The 21,085-nt window shown below is 55.9% G+C and overlaps 3 protein-coding genes and 1 non-coding gene across 8 annotated transcripts in view; 2 read left to right on the top strand and 2 right to left on the bottom strand.

The window, feature by feature from the left end:
* Positions 1–10,666, top strand: part of TJP3 (tight junction protein 3) — a 29,623-nt gene extending 18,957 nt beyond the window's left edge. For 3 of the 4 annotated variants that reach the window (XM_004286333.2, XM_033417505.2, XM_033417504.2), the window contains exons 9-21: positions 1,191–1,249; positions 1,486–1,552; positions 1,701–1,857; positions 2,691–2,799; positions 2,943–3,180; positions 3,779–3,990; positions 5,124–5,219; positions 7,536–7,606; positions 8,027–8,237; positions 8,325–8,425; positions 8,763–9,050; positions 10,013–10,059; positions 10,438–10,666. In XM_004286333.2, the coding sequence (XP_004286381.1) occupies positions 1,191–1,249; positions 1,486–1,552; positions 1,701–1,857; positions 2,691–2,799; positions 2,943–3,180; positions 3,779–3,990; positions 5,124–5,219; positions 7,536–7,606; positions 8,027–8,237; positions 8,325–8,425; positions 8,763–9,050; positions 10,013–10,059; positions 10,438–10,540 (1,759 nt within the window). In that variant the 3' untranslated portion in view covers positions 10,541–10,666. Of the gene's footprint in view, positions 1–1,190; positions 1,250–1,485; positions 1,553–1,700; positions 1,858–2,690; positions 2,800–2,942; positions 3,181–3,778; positions 3,991–5,123; positions 5,220–7,535; positions 7,607–8,026; positions 8,238–8,324; positions 8,426–8,762; positions 9,051–10,012; positions 10,060–10,437 lie in introns of those variants that run through there. The other variant, XM_033417506.2, reaches the window with a different exon arrangement.
* On the bottom strand, positions 9,343–9,415 carry TRNAG-UCC (transfer RNA glycine (anticodon UCC)). The gene has a single exon. It is a non-coding gene; the product is annotated as a tRNA-Gly (tRNA).
* Positions 10,667–10,754: 88 nt separating the features above from the next.
* On the bottom strand, positions 10,755–17,948 carry APBA3 (amyloid beta precursor protein binding family A member 3). Of its 2 annotated transcripts, XM_004286334.4 has the most exons (11): positions 17,788–17,948; positions 16,560–17,162; positions 16,432–16,471; positions 13,410–13,555; positions 13,192–13,278; positions 12,934–13,095; positions 12,398–12,577; positions 12,066–12,278; positions 11,294–11,413; positions 11,066–11,206; positions 10,755–10,977 (listed from the first exon to the last, which is right to left on the bottom strand). In XM_004286334.4, the coding sequence occupies exons 2-11, from the start codon at positions 17,133–17,135 to the stop codon at positions 10,906–10,908; spliced, it is 1,737 nt and encodes a 578-aa protein (XP_004286382.1). In that variant the 5' UTR covers positions 17,136–17,162; positions 17,788–17,948; the 3' UTR covers positions 10,755–10,905. The 2 variants fall into 2 exon arrangements, with proteins under 2 accessions (XP_004286382.1, XP_033273398.1); XM_033417507.2 differs by lacking the exon at positions 12,398–12,577.
* Positions 17,949–18,724: 776 nt separating this feature from the next.
* On the top strand, positions 18,725–20,618 carry MRPL54 (mitochondrial ribosomal protein L54). Its single transcript, XM_004286335.4, has 3 exons — positions 18,725–18,884; positions 19,525–19,681; positions 20,262–20,618. Exons 1-3 carry the CDS (start codon positions 18,767–18,769, stop codon positions 20,392–20,394), a joined length of 408 nt encoding a protein of 135 aa, XP_004286383.1. The 5' UTR covers positions 18,725–18,766; the 3' UTR covers positions 20,395–20,618.
* Positions 20,619–21,085: the final 467 nt, after the last annotated feature.

Here is a 21,085-nt window from a genome sequence, read left to right as displayed (position 1 = left end):
GGGCACTAACTAACGGTGACACAAGGAGATGGTGTGTGTGTGCTTGGCCCGTAGTGAATGCTCTTTATTACGATCGTTATAATATAATCCTTGCTTGGGAATATTAGACAGCCATGAAACAGGATGTCTCCGAGAGTATATTGAAAAGGCCTTGGGAAAACGCACTTGGCATTGTGTACGGTGAATGAACCGGATTGCAGAGTGACACAGGGCAGCATCTCAGAGGGTTTGGGGGACTCTTGTGTGATCTTCCCAGGGATTCCATGGGCACACAGAAGGATCTGTGGACGGACGGCTCCAAGTAGCTTGATGTGTTTCTCCGATGCAGACCCTGTACTCTTCGAACCTGCCCCGTGAGACCTGGGCTGGGGGTACATCATTCTCAAGTGTCTTTCCCCACCCCCAGTCACTCAGCACTGGGGGTTCACAGGCTGTGTGTCGGAAATGCTAACATATGGCCTGATCTTGATTTTCTTTCAGAAGTATATATTTCCTCACCGTTTCTTTGAAAGCATCTGAAAGATCTGGAAAGTAACTCTTCTGTGCTAACAGTGGGTTGATTTTTCAGGGAACTTCCTTTCCGTCCTGTGGTTTAACTCTGTGTTAGTCTGCTCAGGCTGTTAACAAAACACCATGGGCAGGAAGCCGGAAGTCCATGGCCAGGGTGCTGGCATGGCCGGTTCCTAGTGAACGCTTCTTCCTGGCCCATGGACGGCCTCCTTCCTGCTGTGTGTTCCCACGGTGGAGAGAGTGATCTCTGGTGTCTTTTATAAGGACACTAATCCCGTCATGGGGGCCCCACCCTCATGACCTCATTTAAACCTGGTCACTTCCAAAGGCCCGCCTCCTAAGACCATCCCACTGGGGGTTAGGACTTAAGCATATGAATTTGGGGGGACACAGACATTGGGTCAAGAGCACCTTCTATAACTTTTCACTAATATTAAAACAGTACACATGACTGTTTGTCACAGGCTCACGTCATTTTGAGGCTTTGACTCGACTCAGCCATCCCAGGGCTCGGAGGAGGAAACGGGCTCAGAGAGGGGAAGCAGAGGGCCGGAGGTCACACAGCTGCAGAGGGGCAGGACCAGGATTAGAACCTGAGTGCCAATAAATCAAAATTCTTCTAAAAGTTGCTGCTCAACATCCCCCTACCCCCACCTCACCCCAAATCTGTTCCCCACCAGGGAGAGCCCCCAGCTTCAGCAGGAAGGTTCAGTGGATTCTAGGACTGCGTCAGAACCAGGTGAGCAAAGAGTGGTGACTCTGAGCACCCCTCCTCTGATTTTTCTGATGGCAGCCAATGAGGCTCTACCGAGCAGAGTGGGGAAGGCGGGCACAGACCTAAGAGGCCAGGGACAGTTCCCTGGGAAGAAGCGCGGGGCTGGGGGCTGCATTCCAAGGGGCAGGGACACCCCCCAGCAAAGGTTTGGCGGCTGGACCAATCAGTGTGCTCGGGAAAAACTGGCTGTTCCCTTTCAGACTCCCCGAGGCAAAGGAGCTGTGACATGCACAGCGTGCCTAGTGGTCAGAGCGTGGAGGACCATGGGTATGTGCTCCAGGACAGAGCCCCCCAGCTGAGAACCCGCACACCTGGGCTGCCTCCTGCTTCCCATCACCTGCCTTCTCGCACCAGCATGGGGGTGGGGCTCTCCCATCCTCGGCCTGATGCCGACTGTCTCTGCCTCACTGCTCAGGTACAGCCCCGCCTCGCGGGTGGTCCGCTTCCTCAAGGGCGCAAACATTGGGCTGCGGCTGGCCGGAGGCAATGACGTGGGCATCTTCGTGTCCGGGGTGCAGGCGGGCAGCCCGGCAGATGGGCAGGGCATCCAGGAGGGAGATGAGATTCTGCAGGTGAGCGGGGGAGGCTGGGGGTGGGCCTGCTGGGTGGTACCCGAGTCTGTTACTGCTTGTGTGTCCACCCCCGGGGACCCCCTGGGGACCGGCAAGACCCCCAGAGACATTCAAACATTTTAAGGGCTTCCCAGCCTGGGGCATGACCTTGATGATTGGGTCATGACCTTGTGCATGTCACATCCTTGTTGTCAATGTCATGACCTCGATGTCCAGCTCACGACCTTTCCCAGGTCACTGCCTCGTTATCGATGTCACAGTCTCCTTGTTTGTGTCACTGAGTTGACCGTGTCCTGACCATGTTGCCTGGGCCACACCCTTGATCCCTGCGTCCATCCACAGTCCCTTTCTGTGCCACCTCCGGTCTCCCGTGTCCGGGTCGTGCCCTTATCCAGGTCGCGCCTTCATGGTATGTCTTTACCTCCATGATAATCAGTGTCTGTGACCTGCTGTCCGGGTCTGTATATTGTGTCCCGGTCACGACCGCATGTCTGTCTTGACTCTTTCAAGTATCACAAAATTCTCACCAGTGTCCTGGTCCTGTCACAGCTGTGGCCCCTCGTTCCCATGTCTCGATGTTGACAACACGCAGAGCCTCGGTTATGCCCGTACCGATTGCATTCCCTGTATCCTGGTTTCTGGGCCAGACCTTCACGTGTGTGTGTGTGTGTGATGCCCAGGCTGCCACAGGGCAGTGCCCCTTTCAGAAAGCCGTCCCCCAATCTCTGGGGCTCTTGACAGCAGCTCTGGAAGGAGCTGGGTGGAGGGCTTTGTCTGGAGGAAGAGCTGGGATCTTGTGCCCTTGTCCCACCCCTGCACCCACTTCCCGGCAGGTGAATGATACTCCATTCCGGAACCTGACCCGGGAGGAGGCTGTGCAGTTCCTGCTGGAGCTGCCCCCGGGCGAGGAGGTGGAACTGGTGACGCAGAGGAAGCAGGACAGTGAGTGTGTGTGAGTGTATGTGCGTGCGTGTGTGAGAGCGCGTGTGTATGTGAGCGTGGAGCTGGGATCCACGGCCAGGCCCTGGGGAGGGGTCGGGTCTGGGCTGTGGCCCTGCTAGCTCAGGAAGCCTCCCTGTCCACAGTCTTCCGGAAGATGGTGCAGTCCGGCGTGGGCGACTCCTTCTACATCCGCATGCACTTTGAGATGGAGCCCAGCCCGCCGTCTGGCCTGGGCTTCACCCGCGGAGACGTCTTCCACGTGCTGGACACACTGTACCCCGGCCCTGGACAGAGCCACGCCCGCGGAGGCCACTGGCTGGCGGTGCGCATGGGGCGTGACCTCCGGGAAAAAGAGCGGGGCATCATCCCCAGCCAGAGCAGGTGCGGACCGCCCACTGGGACAGGGCACAGCATCACTACTTAGCATCCTTGGTGATTCCCTCCGGGGAGCCATGCAGAAGGCTCAGGACTGACCAGTCAGCGCTTGTATGAGTTTCCTGCAGGTGCTGTAACAAATTACCACAAACCGAGGGGCTTCGAACAACACACTTTTATCCTCTCATGTTCTAGGGTCAGAAATGAGTCTGATGGGGCTACATTCAGGCGTGGGCAGGGCTGGTTCCTCCAGAGGCTCCAGGGCAGCATTGGTTCCCGCCTTTTCCAGCTTCTAGAGGCGCCGCACCCCAGGCTTGCGTCCCCTTCTGCATCCTCACAGCCAGCAGTGCAGCATCTCCCGTCTCTCTCTGCCTATGACCATGACCCTCCCGCCTCCCTCTTATAAGGACCCTGTGATGACACTAGGACCCCCGGGAAATCCAGGGTCATCCCCATCTCAGGGGCCTTAACCCCACCTGCAAAGTCCCCTTTGCCGTGAGAGGTGACATATTCACAGGTCCCGGGATTCGGCCTTGGACATCTTTGGGGCTGTGATCCTGGACCCCGGACCCCGGTGCTCACTCATCTCCTCTCTTCTCTCCAGGGCAGAGCAGCTGGCCAGTCTGGAGGCTGCCCAGAGGGCCGTGGGGGTCGGGCCTGGAGCCTCGGCGGGCTCCAGCACACGGGCCGAGTTCTGGCGGCTGAGGGGTCTTCGTCGGGGAGCCAAGAAGACCACCCATCGGAGTCGTGAGGATCTGTCGGCTCTGACCAGACAGGGTCATTACCCGCCATATGAACGCGTGGTGCTGCGAGAAGGTGGGCCAGGGTGGGAGGGGCCGAGGGGGGCCCTCAAGAAAGAGTGTTCAGAAGCCACGATCCTCACCTCTCTCCTTCCACCCAAAATACCCCCTTTTGGTTGCTTTAGGATGAAAATACACACGCACAAAACCAGCACATAGATCCTTTCCCTACCCGAGAACCAGGGGTAAAAATACACCTCATTCAGATTTCAGGAACGGAAGAGATGAAGCGCTTGCCCACAGCCTCAGGGCAGAAGGATTAAAACCAGGTGCTGAGGCTTTTTAAAGAAAATGGCGGGAGGGTGGGAATAGCAGGTGAGCCAGGACGGGAAAGGGCTGAGCAGCTGCTTTCCAGCTGCTGGTCCATCGTCCAGATGAAAAAGACTCAAACATAAAAGGCTACGTACTTAATTTCTACCCCCAGCCAACGAAAGTTTAGAAATCTGAACATATCAAGTTTTTAAGAGCAAGAGAGAAGGAGAGGAGAAAAAGAGAAGGGTCAGGTGTAAAGAGTGGTCTGCTTACTCGCTTCTCTCCGGCCAAGATGCCTTCTGCACCCACTTCCTCACTGGTAAAAGGGAGTATTGGTGAGGCCAGGGGTCAAACAAGCTCTTCCTGCAAAGGGCGAGACAGTATTTTAGGCTTTACAGGCCAGATGGTTTCTGTCCAAATGACTCAACTCTGCAGGAAGGTAGGAGAGAGGGGACATGCTGGATGTGGCTTTGTGCCAATAAAACTTTATTTACAAAAACAGGCAGTGGATCAGATGTGGCCTGAGGGTTGTAATGGTGGTTGCCAATCACTGAGTTAGCTGGGTTCAGCTGCTCTGACAGACCCCAAACTGTATAAACAAGAAGTTTCCTTTTCAAGTAACAGTCCCAGTATAAGAAGGCCAAGAGGTCTCACACCTTCCCTTGAAGGATACAACCGAGATTTCACACATCATCCTGCTTGCATCCCATTGGCCGGGATGTAGTCACACGGTCATCCTTAGCTTCAAGGGAGACTGGGAGTTGTAGTCTTTAGCTGGGCAGCTGTGGGCCTGGCTAGATCTACTGTGGAGAAAGTGGAGAGGCAGTTGCACAAGAAGCTAGCAGCCTTTGCCCCACATGGGATCCTGATTCTTGTCATTGATTCTCTGCCCTGCAGCCAGTTTCAAGCGCCCGGTGGTGATCCTGGGACCTGTGGCTGACATTGCTATGCAGAAGTTGACTGCTGAGATGCCTGATGAGTTTGAAATTGCAGGTGAGAAACCAGGTCCCATAGCAACCTCATTGGTGAATCATTTCATAACCCTTTCCCAGGTTGAGGCAGCTTGATAAGGGGGCTGCTAATGATGCTGTTTGGGGGAAAGAGTAAGAACAACCATGCCAAACATGAGGCAGATCAGCCGCCAGCAGCCCCTCCAACCCCTGAGCCAGACATCCTCAAACAATCTTGCCACAATCTTGCCACCCTTTACCTCAGAATCCTTCTTAACACAGTTCACCAAGCAGCCATTGCCAATGGAGCCAATTGGACAATTGCCAGTTGTCTGTTTGTTCAAGAAATTTGTCTATTGAGCTATAGACACAGCATCGAACGAATACACAGGGTCTCCTGAGGAGACCAAAAATGAACAACTGCAGGAACAATTAAGCTAGAGTAGGGAATCAACAAATTACAGCTCCTGGGCCAAATATGGCTGTTTTTATTCAGCCTGCTAATTAAGAATGGTATTCAGAGACTTCCCTGGTGGTGCAGTGGTTAAGAATCCACCTGCCAATGCAGGGGACACGGGTTCGAGCCCTGGTCTGGGAAGATCCCACATGCCACGGAGCAACTAAGTCTGTGCGCCACAACTACTGAGCCTGAGCTCTAGTGCCCGCGAGCCACAGCTACTGAGCCCACATGCTGCAACTACTGAAGCCCGTGCGCCTAGAGCCTGTGCTCTGCAAGAAGAGAAGCCACCACAATGAGAGAAGCACATGCACCGCAATGGAGAGTAGCCCCCCGCTCACCGCAACTAGAGAAAGCCCGTGTGCCACAACGAAGACCCAATGGCAGCCAACAATAAATAAATTAAGAAAAAAAAATGGCATTGATATATATTTTTATTTTATTTTATTTTTGAAATAGGTGTGGCTCTTTTATTTATTTATTTATTGTTGGCTGCATTGGGTCTTCGTTTCTGCGCGTGGGCTTTTCTCTAGTTGCGGTGAGTAGGGGCTACTCTTTGTTGAGGTGCATGGGCTTCTCAGTCCAGTGGCTTCTCTTGTTGTGGAGCATGGGCTCTAGGCGCACGGGCTTCAGTAGTTGTGGCACACGGGCTCAGTAGTTGTGGCACGCGGGCTTAGTTGCTCCATGGCGTGTGGGATCTTCCTGGACCAGGGCTCGAACCCGTGTCTCCTGCATTGGCAGGCGGATTCTTAACCACTGCGCCAGCAGGGAAGCCCAAGAATGGTATTGATATATTTTAAATGGTTAAAAAGAAGTTAAAACATTTTTTTTGTGACATGTGAAAAGAACTGAAAGCTGCAACTAGAACAGATACTTGTACATGAAGATTCATCATGATTCACGGCAGCCAAAAGATGGACACAACCCAAGTTTCCATCGACAGGTGATGGATAAATAAAACGTGCTCCATGCACACCGTGGAATATTATTCAGCCTTAAGAAAGGAAGGCGATTCTGACACTCACTACAACATGGATGAACATTGAAGACATGATGCTCAGTGAAATAAGTCAGATACAAAAAGACAAACACTGTCTGACTCCACTCACAGGAGGTCCTGGAGGAGTCACAGCCACAGAGACAGGAAGTAGATGCTGGGGCCAGGGGCTGGGGGAGGGGTGGGGAGTCAGGGTTTCATGGGGACAGAGTTTCAGTTTGGGAAGATGAGAAAGTTCTGGAGATGGATGGTGGGGATGGCTGCACGACAGTGTGAATGTACTTAAAGCCACTGAGCTGTGCACTTAAAAATGGTTAAGGTGGTACATGTTATGTTACACACATTTTACCACAACAAAGAGAAAAAAGGCAAGTATGCGTCCCCCTCCTTTTAGGCCCCAGCGTGCCTTCTCCCTCAGCTGCCATGCTATCTAGGAGGGCTTCCTAGAGGAAGCAGTACTCCATCTCATGTCCTAGAGGACACATAGGGGATGGGAGAGTAGCTTCTTTCGGGTCACAGCCCAAGCAAAGGCCCAGAGTCTGGACCGAGCCTGGGAAAGTGAGTGTGTGGAGCACAGACCATGCATCCGTCTCCCCATCATGCCAGTCGTTGGCTCAGTGACTCTGAGCTGGTGACCGTATGTCCCTGGCTCAGTTTCCCCATCTGCCAGTAACAGCCACTCCTGTTCAGGAGGAGGAGGTGAGGGTCGTGGTCAGGAGGGGACCCAGTGTGGTGTCAGGAGCGGGGCCAGCAGGAACTGCTGCTGCTGCTGCTGGCGTTAGGATTTCTCTCAAGGGCCATGGGGAGCCGTGGTGGGTTCTTGAGCAGGGGAGGGGCAGGGAGACGAATTTGAAGGGCCAGTGGACTGCCCTCCCGAAGCTGCCAGTCGCCTCTCCCCTCCACAGAGAGCATGTCAAGGACCGACAGCCCCTCCAAGATCATCAAACTGGACACCGTGCGGGTGATTGCAGAGAAAGTAAGCAAGGCTCTGCTGTGGGTCCCATTTCACGGATGGGGAAACCGAGGCCCAGGTCTCCAACCTGTTCTGGCCCCACACCCCGCAAGTGTGGTTTTCCCCCTCTTGGAGGCTTTGTGATGTGGGGGACTTGAGGGAGACAGAGCCTGCCCAGAGTCACACAGCAGCAAGTCCTGGGAAGAGGCAGAGACTCAAACTGGGGCTCTGGTGCTCAAGACACTGTGGCCTGGGCTATCACCAAGCCCCACCCCAACATGCTGGCCTGCAGATGTGAGAGGCTGGGGTCCACTCTGACCTCAGACTCTTCATCTCTGTCTCTCTGATTCTTCACCTGTCTCTGATGCTCTGTCTCTGGGTGTTTTTCCCTCCACTGTCTCTCTGTCTCCCTCCCCCACGGCCCCCAACATTGGCCCGGCCCAGGACAAACACGCACTCCTGGACGTGACACCCTCAGCCATTGAGCGCCTTAACTACGTGCAGTACTACCCAATCGTGGTCTTCTGTGTCCCCGAGAGCCGGACAGCCCTCAAGGCACTGCGCCAGTGGCTGGCCCCCGCCTCCCGCCGCAGCTCCCGCCGCCTCTACGCTCAGGCCCAGAAGCTGAGGAAGCACAGTGACCACCTCTTCACAGGTGGGGTGGGAGCTTAGGGTCTGGGGTGGGCGGTGGGTCCTGGCCTGAGTCTCCAGCCATGCTGATGCCCCTCCCCACCACCCGCAGCCACCATCCCCCTGCAGGGCACAAGCGACTCCTGGTACAAAGAGCTCAAGGCTGTCATCCGCGAGCAGCAGATGCGGCCCATCTGGACGGCCGAGGACCAGGTACCTGTGAGGGTTTGGGAACAGTCGCAGTTAGGGCTGGGTTAGGGGCCATGGCCAAGGCCCAGATTTGACCTGAGCTAGGATCTGGACCTGGTTCCTGGGGTGAGATGGGATTGGGGTCTTCTCCTGACGCTGGAGTCAGGGTTGGGGCTCAGCTCAGATTTGGGGTATCAGTCTGGACCAAGGTCAATGGTCAGAACTCACCTTGGGGTCAAGGGTTAAGGCTCAATTTGAGGTTGAGGACTGGAGTTTGGAAGGTGGTGTCCCGGGTCCGGGGTTTTCTCTTAAGATCAGGGAGGGCCGGGGCTCGGCTCAGCCAGGCCATGTGCACCCGCAGCTGGACAGTTCCTCAGAGGACAACCTGGACCTCCCTTACCGCAGCCTGGCTGACAGCTCCGCGGATCTGAGCTGCGACAGCCGGCTCAACAGCGACTATGAGACAGACGGCGAGGGCGGCGTCTACACGGACGGCGAGGGCTACACGGATGGCGAGGGTGGGCCCCACATGGACGTGGACGAGGGGCCCCCGGCGCCAGCCCTGGCCCGGTCCTCGGAGCCCGTGCTGGAGGATGAGCCTCGGATCCTGCAAGATCACGGGAGATCCTCGGGTCACCAGGGGACCCAGGTGAGCAGAGCACCAGGCTGGCCCCAGCAAGGGTCTCGGGATGGGGCTGAGACACCTAGGGAGCCTATTTTCTGCCAGGATGTCGAGGAACAGATACTTCCCCGACCAGATCAGTAGCTTGGACCTTGATCTAGGGTACTTGAACCACTGAGTCACTTAAAGCAAATATTTAACCTCTGCATGAGTTTCCTTATCTGAGATACAGGGATTGATGGTAAAGTCTTGACGTCACAAGCTTGTTATTTTGTTGTTGTTGTTTTGTTTTTTGGCCACGCAGCTTGTGGGATCTTAGTTTCCTGACCAGGGATCGAACCTGGGCCCCCTGAAGTGGAAGCTCAGAGTCCTAACCACTGGACCACCAGGGAATTCCCACAAGCTTGTTGTTTAAACAGAATACACTTAGTCCAAGTCCCGGCCCATGGGAGTCGGGTGTTTAACAATAACAAATATTGACTTAGCGCTTATTCTCTGTGCGGCTGCCTCAGCCTCCAAGGTGCCTTTCTGTGAATTTGACAAATTCCTCCAGACCCTCTCTAGGGAAATGTAAAAATGTACGAGTCTATGATGTCTCTGGTAGAATGGTGCTCCGTGGGGTTGTGCAGTACCCGACCCGCTCAGCTGTCCATGGCATCCTGATTATGGGGCAGGCTCTCTTCTAAGCACTTGACATATATGAATTCATTTATGAACTCCTGACAACAGCCCTCTGAGGAAAGTCACAGATGGGAAACCCCACTCCCCCTTTGCTGACAGGCTGGGAGATCACAGCCAAGGCCTTCCCCTGTCCCAGGCTGTTTTCTCATTTAAAATTGGGGATGAGCTCCAGACTTCTGTGGGGGCAAGGAGAAAGCCTGTGGGTAGCACTGTCGGGGGCAAAGGTGGGGAGGTGGGATGGAGTGGTTACTCATCCCAGTTTATCATACTTGGGGGATAAGTGTTAACCTCCTTTCTCCCTCTGCAAGGTGGACGGCCACCACCCACAGGGTCAACGGCGACAGGACAGCATGCGGTAAGAGCCCCTGTACTCCACATTGGGGGACCTCAACCCTCCCCCTGGGACTCAGGGTGTGGGGTGGAGAAGAGACCTAGAACCAAGCTATGCCTTCGTGGTGTTGGGAGCCTACTGAGTGAGACAGAGCCAGACAGAGCTACTCCAAGTCCCATATAGTCAGGGCCATGGGAGTAGGAATCCTCTTCCTGGGAGGACTGGGAGGGCTCCCTGAAAGAGGGGAATTTGGAGCAGGCTTTGAAGGATGTGTAGGAGTTTGTCAAGTCTCGCTCATCTCTGACTGCACCCACTGTGCCTAGCCCAGAGTCAACTCAGATAATGGTAGGTAAGTCCACACCCTCCCCACCCACAGCCTCTGTTCTATTTTCTGATCCCCAGGACATATGAGCGGGATGCTCTGAGGAAAAAGTTTACACGAGCCCGAGATGTGGAGTCCTCTGACGAAGATGGCTATGACTGGGGACCGGCCACTGACCTGTGACCCCTCCCAGGTGGCCAGCTGGCCTGTCCTCCCTTTTTCTCCCTGAAGCTGAGACTCAGCTTCCCACACAGAACCTGGAAACCTGCCTCCCTCTGCCCGGTCTTTAATAAATGGAGTATTTTCACAGCACTGGCTTCTAGTGACTTCCAGGGACAAGGGGCCAGAGTAGGGTGCTGTCTTTCCTCCCTCAACCCCACAGACCCAGATCTGAGACTTTGCCCATTCGATAAGCTTTTAATTTTTTACATAAGAAAATAATATAGAACCAAGAAACTTTTGGGGCCCTGGCCAGCCGAGGAGGGTCCGTGGACGGAGTTCCGGGGCCGGCGGGGGCTAAGGCACAGTGGTGGGGGGAAGGTGGCCGGTCACAGGTACACCGGCTGCTCCTGGCCTGTGAGCAGGCGGTAGGTGGCAGCAGGCATCGTCTTGATGTGGACCTGGGGGCGGAGAGGAGGCGGCAGCTGGAGGCGGCCTCCTCCCACTCAGACTCCGCCCACCCCACCCCCCCACCCCCGCGCAGCGCACCTCAATGTGGGCCTCCGTGAGCAGCTCAATGATGCGGGCGTGGGGCGTGGCCACCACACTCTGCCCGTTGATCTCAATGATGCGGTGCCCCACGCGGACGCCCCCGCGCTCGGCAATGCCACCCCGGAGGAGGCTGCAGATCTGGGGGGACAGGAAGGGCCACGCTGCCCAGGGGGCCACGCCTGGGGCCGCCCACCCCCCCACCGGGTCCGCGGGCTGGGGACTCACTATGCCGTCCTCCACGCAGAAGCCCAGCTGCTCGCGGACGTGGGGCCGGCGGATGATGGCCGTGGTGACCGGCGGGCAGTGGACGATGCTCAGGGTCACCAGCGTCTGAGACTTCACCTCCTGTACAGGATGGGGGCTGTTGGCCTGGCTGGGCCTCCGGGGGGGCTGCCAAACTTCCTGCTGGGCTGCAGCCCCTCCTGGGCCTGTTTACCCACTCATAAAATGGAGCCTATAGATTCTACAAGACCCCTTGAGAAGTGGTTAAGAATGCAGGCCAGAGCTGGGTGGCCTTGGAGTCAGAGCTGCGCCACCTCTCACCTCCCTGGGCCTCAGTTTCCTCATGGTCAAAACCAAGGTTCTAGCAGTGCCCACAAGGCAGGGTTACAAGCACTCAGTAACACACTGCGTGAACCGCGTCAGACTTGCCCTTCTGGCCTGGCCAGGCCCACCCCATCTCTGGACCTCAGTCTCCCCGTCGGGGCAACGAGGGTCAAGACTCAAGAATACACTTGCTGCCTCATGGCACAGAGGACAGACCTTGTGCTCCAATCCTGCTCCCGCACCAGAGTGGTGTCCCTGGACTTACCCTCTCTGAGCCTCGGTTTCCCAGAGTGCACGGGTGCGGGTAGGACTTGAAGCTCTACTTGCCCCTTCTGGACTGAGACACAGAGAGCTGGCCTCGTGCTCACTTTCCCGGCCGCGTGGGGAGGGGGGGACTGCCATCTGGGGGGCCCTCGCAGGCCCTCTGCCCCGGCCACCCCGGAGGACTCACGCGGACGGCAGCCTGGCAGGCGGCCAGGGGCAGCCCCACCAGGCTGGTCCCGTTGATGGCGGTGATGCGGTCTCCAATGCTGAGGGCCCCTGAGCGCTCGGCGGGGCCCCCGTGCAGCAGGTTGGCGATGACGGCCGTGGGCAGCAAGGAACCCCAGCCCGACTCCACCAGGGCTACGCCCAGACCCTCACCCCGGCGTTTCTCGATGCACACCTGGGGGGTCACAGGTGGCGCTTGAGGGCTGCTTGGAGGAGGCAGGAGGAGGTGGGTGGGGGGTGCGGGAGGGCTTCAGGGCCACTTGGTGGGCCGGGGTGGGGGACCCACTTGCTCACCTCCCTGCAGTTCTCGCTATTGGAGAAGTGGTCGAGGTCCCCGTTGTGGAGGTGGCCGGGGCCCGTGGCACCCTGGCTCTGCTGGGAGCCCACCTGGCTGGGGTTGATCCCACTTTCCCGCAGGAACTGGCTGTAGGCCACGGCGAAGGCCTGGCCGATGGCCTGGGCGATGAGCTGGGCCTGTGGGGTGGGCGGCACCTCTCTGGGGGTCCCACCCACCTCCTTCAGGTCCCCCCCAGCCACTGACATCCCTACTACCAGCCCATCCACCCCCAAGTGGGACTGACCTGCCAGCCGCTGGCCGAGCATCTAGGGGGAGGGGAAGGGAGACAGGCCTGGGGCAGGGAGGGTTTGGGGAGACAGCTGCCAGTCTGAGGCTCTTACAGGAAGGCCTGGAATATATGGCTCAGGGCCTTCAGGAGGGTGAGGACGGAAGGACGCTGGGGTGACAGTGCGACCAGGTGGGGCTTTGGTGGAGAGCAGGGGCCACTGTGAGTTCCCCCTCGCCCTCAGGACACCCGGAGCCCGCTGCTCACGTCCTCTGAGTGGAAAACGTGGCAGATCATCTTGTAGAGCCGGCGGCTGTGGGGCTGGGGTGCCGGCCGCCGGGCCAGCCGCCGCCGGGCCATGAGCACCAGGATGCTGCCGATGTCAGCGATGTAGGAGATGGTCTGCAGGGCGTGGTCCATCAGGGCCTCCTGGAGGGAATGGGGAAACCAGGCTGGGTGGGCTGCAGGGGCCTAGCTCGGCAGTGGAGGCGCCCACGCCCCAGAGGCCAGGCCTGGGCCCCGTACCTGGGAGTCAGCCGTCAGAACCTTGACCCTCTTGGTGGAGACGAAGAGGTCTACCTCTGTCATCGGCTGGGTCTCCCCATCGGGGGCCTGTGGGGGGCGGGGTGGGACGTGGAGGCCCCCAAAGACCCAGACTCTGACCCGCCAGGCTCAGAGGGCCTCGGGGTACCCGGCCTGCAGCCCACCTACCCGCCCACCCACCTGCCGGCCCCTGGCTTCACCTTGACGCGGTCCATGGCCTCCTGGGCCTGCGCCATGCGCGTGCTGGGGGGCGGGTTTCGCTCAGACACCAGCTGGGTGGAGCCCAGGTATTTGGCCCCGAATATGACACCATCTAGGAGGTCTTCGTGGTCACAGGGGCCGGACGCTGAGGGCGACAGCAGAGACGGGTCAGCCCCCTAGAACCTCTGCCAGGCTCGTCCACCCCTGTGGGCTCTGCCCAGAGCCCTGAATGGTCTGGAAGCACAGAGAGTTCTGCCCCGCGGCTTGGCACTTGGAGCCACACACGCCTGCCCACGGCCCCAGAGCCACCCCATCAGCCAGAGCCACAGGTCAGTGGCTCGGCCCTCATGGATGTAGAGCCCTCCGTCAGTCTAGAGCTGGCTCTGCCCACAGCTCAAGGACTCCCGGGCAGAGGACGCGGTTTCAGGAGCAGGCTCTGTATCCAGAACCAGAGCCAGAAGCAGCTCTTGTGCCCACACCCAGCGCCGCCCTTTGTGGCTAGAATTCCAGGAGTCAGGCTAGAACCAGACAGTCCCACTCCTATTTCTAAAACCCTTGACATTATAGAACCATAGTCAACTCTGCTGGATGGTTCTGGAAGCCCAATCAATCTAGAGCCAGTCAGCTCTGCCCACTGCTCTAGGATTCTCTATCGGCCCAGGACCACAGACAACTCTACCCCGTGGTCATAGAACTGCCCAGACAGAGTAGAAAGGGGCAACTGTCCACATACCTCAGACTCTCATACTGTCCAGAAACCCAGGTGGTTCCTGATCTGTGATTCTAGAACTCCCTGACACGTCTCAAACCACAGAATTCTGCCTGGGAATTTAGAAACCAACACTGCTCCAGAATCACACTTTTCCACTACGTGATTCCAGAACGCCTTGATCAATGCAGCATCGGGAAGCTCCTCCTGTGGTTCTAGAATCCCCTCAATAACTCGCAACTGCAGACGCACGGGGCAATTCTAAGAATGATCTGAACAATCCAACTCTGCTCATGGTTCTAGAATCCCCCCAACCCAGCCCAGAACCACAAAAAGCTTCGCCCCCATGGCTCTAGAATTCCCTGAGCAACCTAGAGCCAGACAGCAGTGCCAGTGATTCTAGAATATTCTAATCAATAGCTATTGCTTTTTGGAGAACCACAGGCCACAGGGAATGAAACCACATTCCAGTGAACTTAAAGGATAGCCAGTTCTGCCCACTGTCCTTCATGATCTAAGCATTCCAGAACAACAGATAACTCTGCTCTGGGTTCTAGAACTGCACCATCCAATATGGTAGCCACCAGGCACATGTGGGTATTGTGCACTTGAAATGTGGCTGGTCTGGACTTAGATGTGCTGTAAGTGTAAAATGCACGCCGGATTTAGAAGCCCTCATAAAAAAATATAAAATTATAAACTGTTGATTGTATGTTGAAATAACATTTTAAATACTTGGGCTTAAATTAAATGTTATTAAAGATAATTTTAAGTGTTTGCTTTTTTAATGTGGATAACTAAAAAATTTCAAGTGACATGTGCCTCAAATTCCATTTCTGTTGTATAGCTGTAGAACTTTCTTGAATTGGACAGTTCTGCCCAGTTCTAGTACAGCTCCTAAAGGTCTAGAACCAGAGATAAATTCTATTCACTCCATGGTTCTAGAACTCCCCAGTCTAAGTAGAACCTGACAGCTCTGTTCATCATTCCAGAACACCCTCATCAGCTGAGGTCACTTTAATCTAGAACCACAGGCAAAATGCTAGGTCTGGAACTCTCTAGGTGAATCACAGCTCCACCCATGACTCTAGAATCTTCTTGGAACTACAAGTTCAAACCAGCTTCCTTTCCCACAACCACAGAACTTGTTCTTTGACCTAGAGCCTCAGATAGTGTGGGGGAGAATGTTCTAGAACATTCCAGGTGGCCAGAACAGGTACTTCTCATGCCTTGAGAGCAGATTGGCAAACTTTTCTGCAAAGGCCCAAACAGTAAATATTTTTTATTTTGTGGGCCAGATGGTCTCCATTGCAACTACTCAGTCTGGCCATTGTAATATGAAAGCTGCCACCGACAACACGCTAATGAACGGGCGTGAGTCTGTCCCGATAAAACTTTATTTGCGGACACTGAAATCTGAATTGCCTATCGTTTTCACCTGTCAAGAAATGTTCTTCTTTCAAGTTTTTTCAACCATTTAAAAATGCATGGGGGCTTCCCTGGTGGCCCAGTGGTTAAGAATCTGCCTGGCAATACAGGGGACACAGGTTCGAGCCCTGGTCTGGGAAGATCCCACATGCCATGAAGCAACTAAGTGCGTGCACCACAACTACTGAGCCTGTGCTCTAGAGCCAGCGAGCCACAACTACTGAGCCCACATGCCACAACTACTGAAGCCTGCGCGCCTAGAGCCCGTGCTCTGCAACAAGAGAAGCCACTGCAATGAGAAGCCCGCGCACCGCAATGAAGAGCAGCCCCTGCTCACCGCAACTAGAGGAAGCCCATGAGCAGCAATGAACACCCAACACAACCAAAAATAAATTAAAAAAAAATAATAAAATAAAATAAAAATAAAAATGCATGGGACTTCCCTGGCGGTCCAGTGGTTAGGACTCGCACTTCCACTGCAGGGGGGGGCGCAGGTTCGAACCCTGGTTGGGGAACTAAGATCCCACATGCTGCACGGCATGGCAAAAAATAAATTAATTAATTAAAAAATAAATAAATAAAATGCAGAAGCCGTCTTAGCTCACAAAACATACCAGAAAGTCCACAGATGGTAATTTACCAACCCTTGCTCTAGAATCAAGTGCTACAATTTGCCAAGTCTGCCCTAACGCTCCCTATTCATTCTAGAACATTCTCAGGACTGTCTCTCTTCTTTCAGTTGTCTGGAATCTACTCGAACCCAACCTCAGAGTCTCTCTAGAAGCAACTCGTTACTGGCAAACTTTGTGCCAGGTTCTGGGAGCTTGAGTCGGGCTGTTCTGAAACCCCGAAGTCCCTGGGGCCAGGGTGGGCGGGACACTCACCCTCCTGGAGGGCAGGGTAGGAAGCCAGGGTCTCAGGGCTCTGGAAGAAGACAGAAGAGGGGTAGGCCTGAGTCCTCCTGTTTGGCTCCCAGCAGTGGAGCGGTCTGGGGGGGCGGGGTGGGTTCTACCTGGGCACTGGCAGGTGGCTCTTCAGAAGTGACCAGAGGTACTGTCTCCAGCCAGAGTTCTGGGGAGCTGCTTGAGCTCCTGCCCTCGTCCTGCTCGACAGAGGCTCCTTCTGCCCACTCCTGGGGGGCCATATCCCCCTCTGGGTCATCAGGGGGCTGCAACAGGCGAGGAGCAGGGTCCGGAGGTTCCTGGGGACCTGACTGGGAAGGAGGGCGTTCGTCTTGCTGCAAGAGGCTCAGCAAGTCTTCCCGGCCAGCCTCGGCGGACAAGAGCCCATGGGCATCGGTGATGTCCTGAGAGGCCAGGCCATGGCCAGTGGCAATGTGCAAGGGGCACGGGGGTCCGTCTGGGGACAGGCCCACCAGATCACCTGGCAGAGCTTCAAACTGTTGCAGCAGGTCCTGAATATTTAGCCCGTCAAGTTCCATCTGACTCAGGCTGCCGGGGCCTCCTGGTGCCGGGTCCCACAGGCAATCAGGGGTGAGGTCCTGAGAGGGTGAAAGTGTGTCCCTGGGCTCCTCCAAGTCCATGGCTGGAGGTCCTGGAGGGGGTTGGGAGGTTGTCAGGAATTCCATGCCTGGACCCTGGGCTCAAGCCAGCATCTGAAAGAGAGAATCAAAGATGAGATTTCCTGGCTTCCAATTTGGTACCAGGCTCTCACCTGGTATGTATTCATACAGAACACATAATTTAATCCCCATCATACCCCACAAGGAAGGTTCTGCTATGATCCTCATTTTACAGACGAGGAAACTGAGGTGCAGAATGAGCAGCTGCAAGGCTGTGGCTTCCCAGGCTCCAAACCCCGGGGGATTCCCCTATACCCGTTGCTCCAGACCTCTCCCCATCCGTGGACCCTGTTCACCCCAGTCCTGGTTCTTCCAAGTCTTCCTCCCCGGAGATGTGGAGGCTGGAGACATACTCTGACTATATAGACCCGACCGGTGTAGGTCGCCGAGACGCAGAACTCAAGACCTCAGTCCAAGACTTGAGACTCAGAATTCCAGACTTAATACTACAGTTCCAAGATGCCAGAAAACGGACTCTCATCTCAAAACCTCCAATGCCACCCTCAAGATCGACCCCAGACTCAGACCCCAGACTGAGGTCCACTCAGACGCAACCTGAAGACACAACTCGAGCCTAAAGCTGAGTTCAGACCCCAGTCCTCTAGCGGACCCCAGACTCAAGACTTCAGACCCGTGACCTCAGGCGCTGGCTCCAGACCCCGCTCTGCTCCGCCGGCACACTCACTTCCCAAACCGAGGTGGCCTCAACCCGCGCGGCCCCCAGAACCCCGCTCCCTGGCTTGTCCGGTCCTGCCAGTCGCCGCCGCTCGCCAATTCCCGGACTGGGCGCTGGCAGATCTGTCCGCGCAGCACTCCTGGACCACTGGGCATGCGCACGCCCGCGGGGCTTGCTGGGAAATGTAGTTCTCTCAGCCAGCCTGGCCGCGCGGGGGCGTTAGATGTTGGGACCGTGAGTTCGAGTCCGGAACCTTCATTTACGCACAGTGAAAGCTCGGGCTGGCTTCTGAGCCTGTTTCCTGAACTGCAAAGTGCGGTTTAGAGCCACTGCTTGACTGCTACGGCTTTGCTCATTATTCCAAGGGATGGCAGATGGGAAGAAATAGGACTGGAAAATACTAAAGGAGCGTGAAAGGCGGACTCTTTCGACTCCAGGGACACCGGAAGCGACGAGGGGACCATATTGTAGACAGACCTCCGGTGTGGCACTCAGTAGGGCGGCCGCATGGCTCGCCTGGCTTAACTTTACCTCCCTAAACTTCCGGCTTCCTCAGTTGTAAACTGGGTATAATAATAGCACCTACCTCCTAATTAAACGAAATCGAGCTGGTTACAGATTTAGCAATAGATTTAGAAAATAATGAGCCTAATAATGGTGTTAACTTTTATTAGTTTTAGGTTTTCAGTAATTGCTCATTGACTAGAATCAAGGATGTATAAGTTGTGATACTTAAAGTAAGTGATAAGTAACTGAAGGGCAAGAAGTCAGACATCCTTTGGAAGTCGCCTCGTGCAGTACCTGGGGATATCTACAAAAGTTTAAAGAAATCACAATTAACATATGCTTACGGCCGGAATAATACATTTCCCATAAATCTTTAGGAGCCTACAACTCCCAAGCACCCCTCGGCCGCAGACGTCCTCCGGAAACGTGAACGTGCAGGCGGCCGGGATACGTCATGGCGGCCAGGCGCCTCTTAGGTGCTACGTGGAGCTCGGCCGGCTGGCGGGTTCGGGAGCTCCCGGACCCCGCCGCTTCTGTAAGACTCCATGTACGAGATTATGCCAAGAGACCGGGTGAGCTGGGTTAGGAGGGACCAAGATGAGAATGGTAGGGACATTGGGGAGTTGGTAGTGCGCAAGCGCTGGTTGGGGAGGCACGTCCTAGAGTCAGCGCGCAAGCGTAGAGGCTAAGCTGTTTGCGCAGGCGCAGTTTGAGGTACCTAGGGCGCGATTGGACTCAGTGCGCAGGCCCAAGTTTTTTTTTGTTTTTTTTTAATGTCGGGGCGGGGGTAGGAGTAGGTCATGGACTTGGGTCCCTGTGACGTTTCTGCTTCCAAATTAGTCACCTTTGGCAGGTTATCACCAGAAATTGGGGCCCATCTAAGTATTAAAACCAAAACAAGGTTATTTAAATTTTCTCTGGATACAGCCTTGCCCAATCTCCTTTGTTGTAAGGAGGGATTTGGCAGACGTGAGGTTTTAAAGACACAGAGCAGCCAGCGGAGGCTCTTTTTTCGTGAGATAAAGAGAAGGAATTAAAATGGGATTGAAGAGGAATGACTTGGTTTCTCTGAATATCAGTGTCATTTAATGCACTATCCGTATCCCAGTTAAAATCATTTTGAATGCAGCAGACAGGGTCCAGCCAGGGCAGAAAGGGACGGCTGGCCTCCCGAGGGTGGAGCTGGGCTGAAATGATTCTCCCCCACCGTAGTCATTAAGGGGGGCAAAGGTGCTGTGGTCGGTGAGGCCCTGAAGGACCCAGAGGTGTGTACAGACCCCATCCGGCTCACCACGCACGCCATGGGTGTCAACATCTACAAGGAGGGCCAGGATGTGGTCCTGAAGCCGGATTCCGAGTACCCAGAGTGGTGAGTGTGCCAGGACTGGGTAAGGAGGGCCTGGCTAACCGAATCTGAGGATCCGGGAGGGCTTCCCTGGGGAGGTGGTGTGTGAGTCGACCTGAGTGGGTGGACAGAGCGTTAGAGGTGGGCAGGAACAGCCAGTGCACAGGCTCCAGGCAGAACTGCACCTGGTTTCTTAGTGGACCCCGGGAGGCAAGACGGAGAGTAGGGCGAGACAGGGCAGGAACTTGATGGAGCCCAGCTTTCAGGGGGCTGCAGGGGGAATTTTTGCTCTTGGCCCTGAGAGCAGTGGCAGGATGCAGAAGCTGTTGCCACGTGCCAATCCTTCAAGCTGGGGAAGGTTTAGAAAGGTTGAGCGAGTGGGTGGGGAGGCCTTACAGGTGGGCAGGCGGCACGGACAAAGGCCAGGAGGCAGAAGGTTTGGCGTGCGCCCACCTCAGATCCCAGCACCCTTGGGATAGGGGCGCTCCCTTGTTCCATGTCCTCAGGGTGGGGAGGGACTGCCCTGAGGTCAGGGGGTCTGGGGTGGGGGAGCCGCGGGGAAGGGGGCTGCTCTGCAACCCCGACTCTGCCCACTCCCCGTCAGGCTGTTCCAGATGAACGTGGGTCCCCCTAAGAATCTGGAGGAGCTGGACCCTGAGACCCGGGAGTACTGGCGGCTGCTGCGGAAACACAACATCTGGCGCCACAACCGGCTGAGCAAGAACCAGAAGTTCTAGCGGGAGAGGGACCAGAGCACCCTGACCCTCCAGTGACCTGGAGGAGATGCGGTGGGTCGGTGGGGGGGTACCTCCCCCAGCCCACCCCCTGGACTTTTTATTTTCTGGAAAAACAGACTTCTTCGAGAACAGAGGAGACTACCACCCTCACTGGGGTTACTGGGTGGCCCCTGCATTGAAGCTGGATCAGGGCCCTGGGGGCCAATAAAGACTTCTTGGGGCAATTGCTGGCAGGCTCCAGATGCCTCTGGGTGTTGTCGTATGTCAGGGCCAGGAGGGACTTGGGGGAGGCAGTGGGGAGGTGGGCACTTCAGACCCAGTGGTCCCATGGCCCAGCCTCCACCCTCAATGATTGCTGGGCGTCTGCAGGTCCATCTTCCCCTCCCGGCCTCACTGAGCTGCTCACCCTCATTCCTGGAATTCCTAGTGTTGCCCAAGAGGCCCCAACCTCCATCCTCGAGGGGGAGGGTTTTCTAGCCAAGCCGCTCTGGGTTGCACTGGACTCACACCTGAATCAAGTCATCCGGAGCAGAAGAGAGTCTTTGTGAGCTTCAGGAACTGAAATGTCCAGGGGTACGGTCTGACTTCAGGCACGGCTGGATCCAGGTGCTTCAGTATTCAGCTGTGGCTCTCCATCTCTGGGTCCTTTTAACTCCAGTGGGTAGTTCCCTCGGGGAGGAGTGGCTCCAGG

This window comes from Orcinus orca, chromosome 3 (assembly GCF_937001465.1).
Source record: "Orcinus orca chromosome 3, mOrcOrc1.1, whole genome shotgun sequence".
Taxonomy (NCBI): Eukaryota; Metazoa; Chordata; class Mammalia; order Artiodactyla; family Delphinidae; genus Orcinus; species Orcinus orca.
This window is presented reverse-complemented; position numbering and strand designations above follow the sequence as displayed.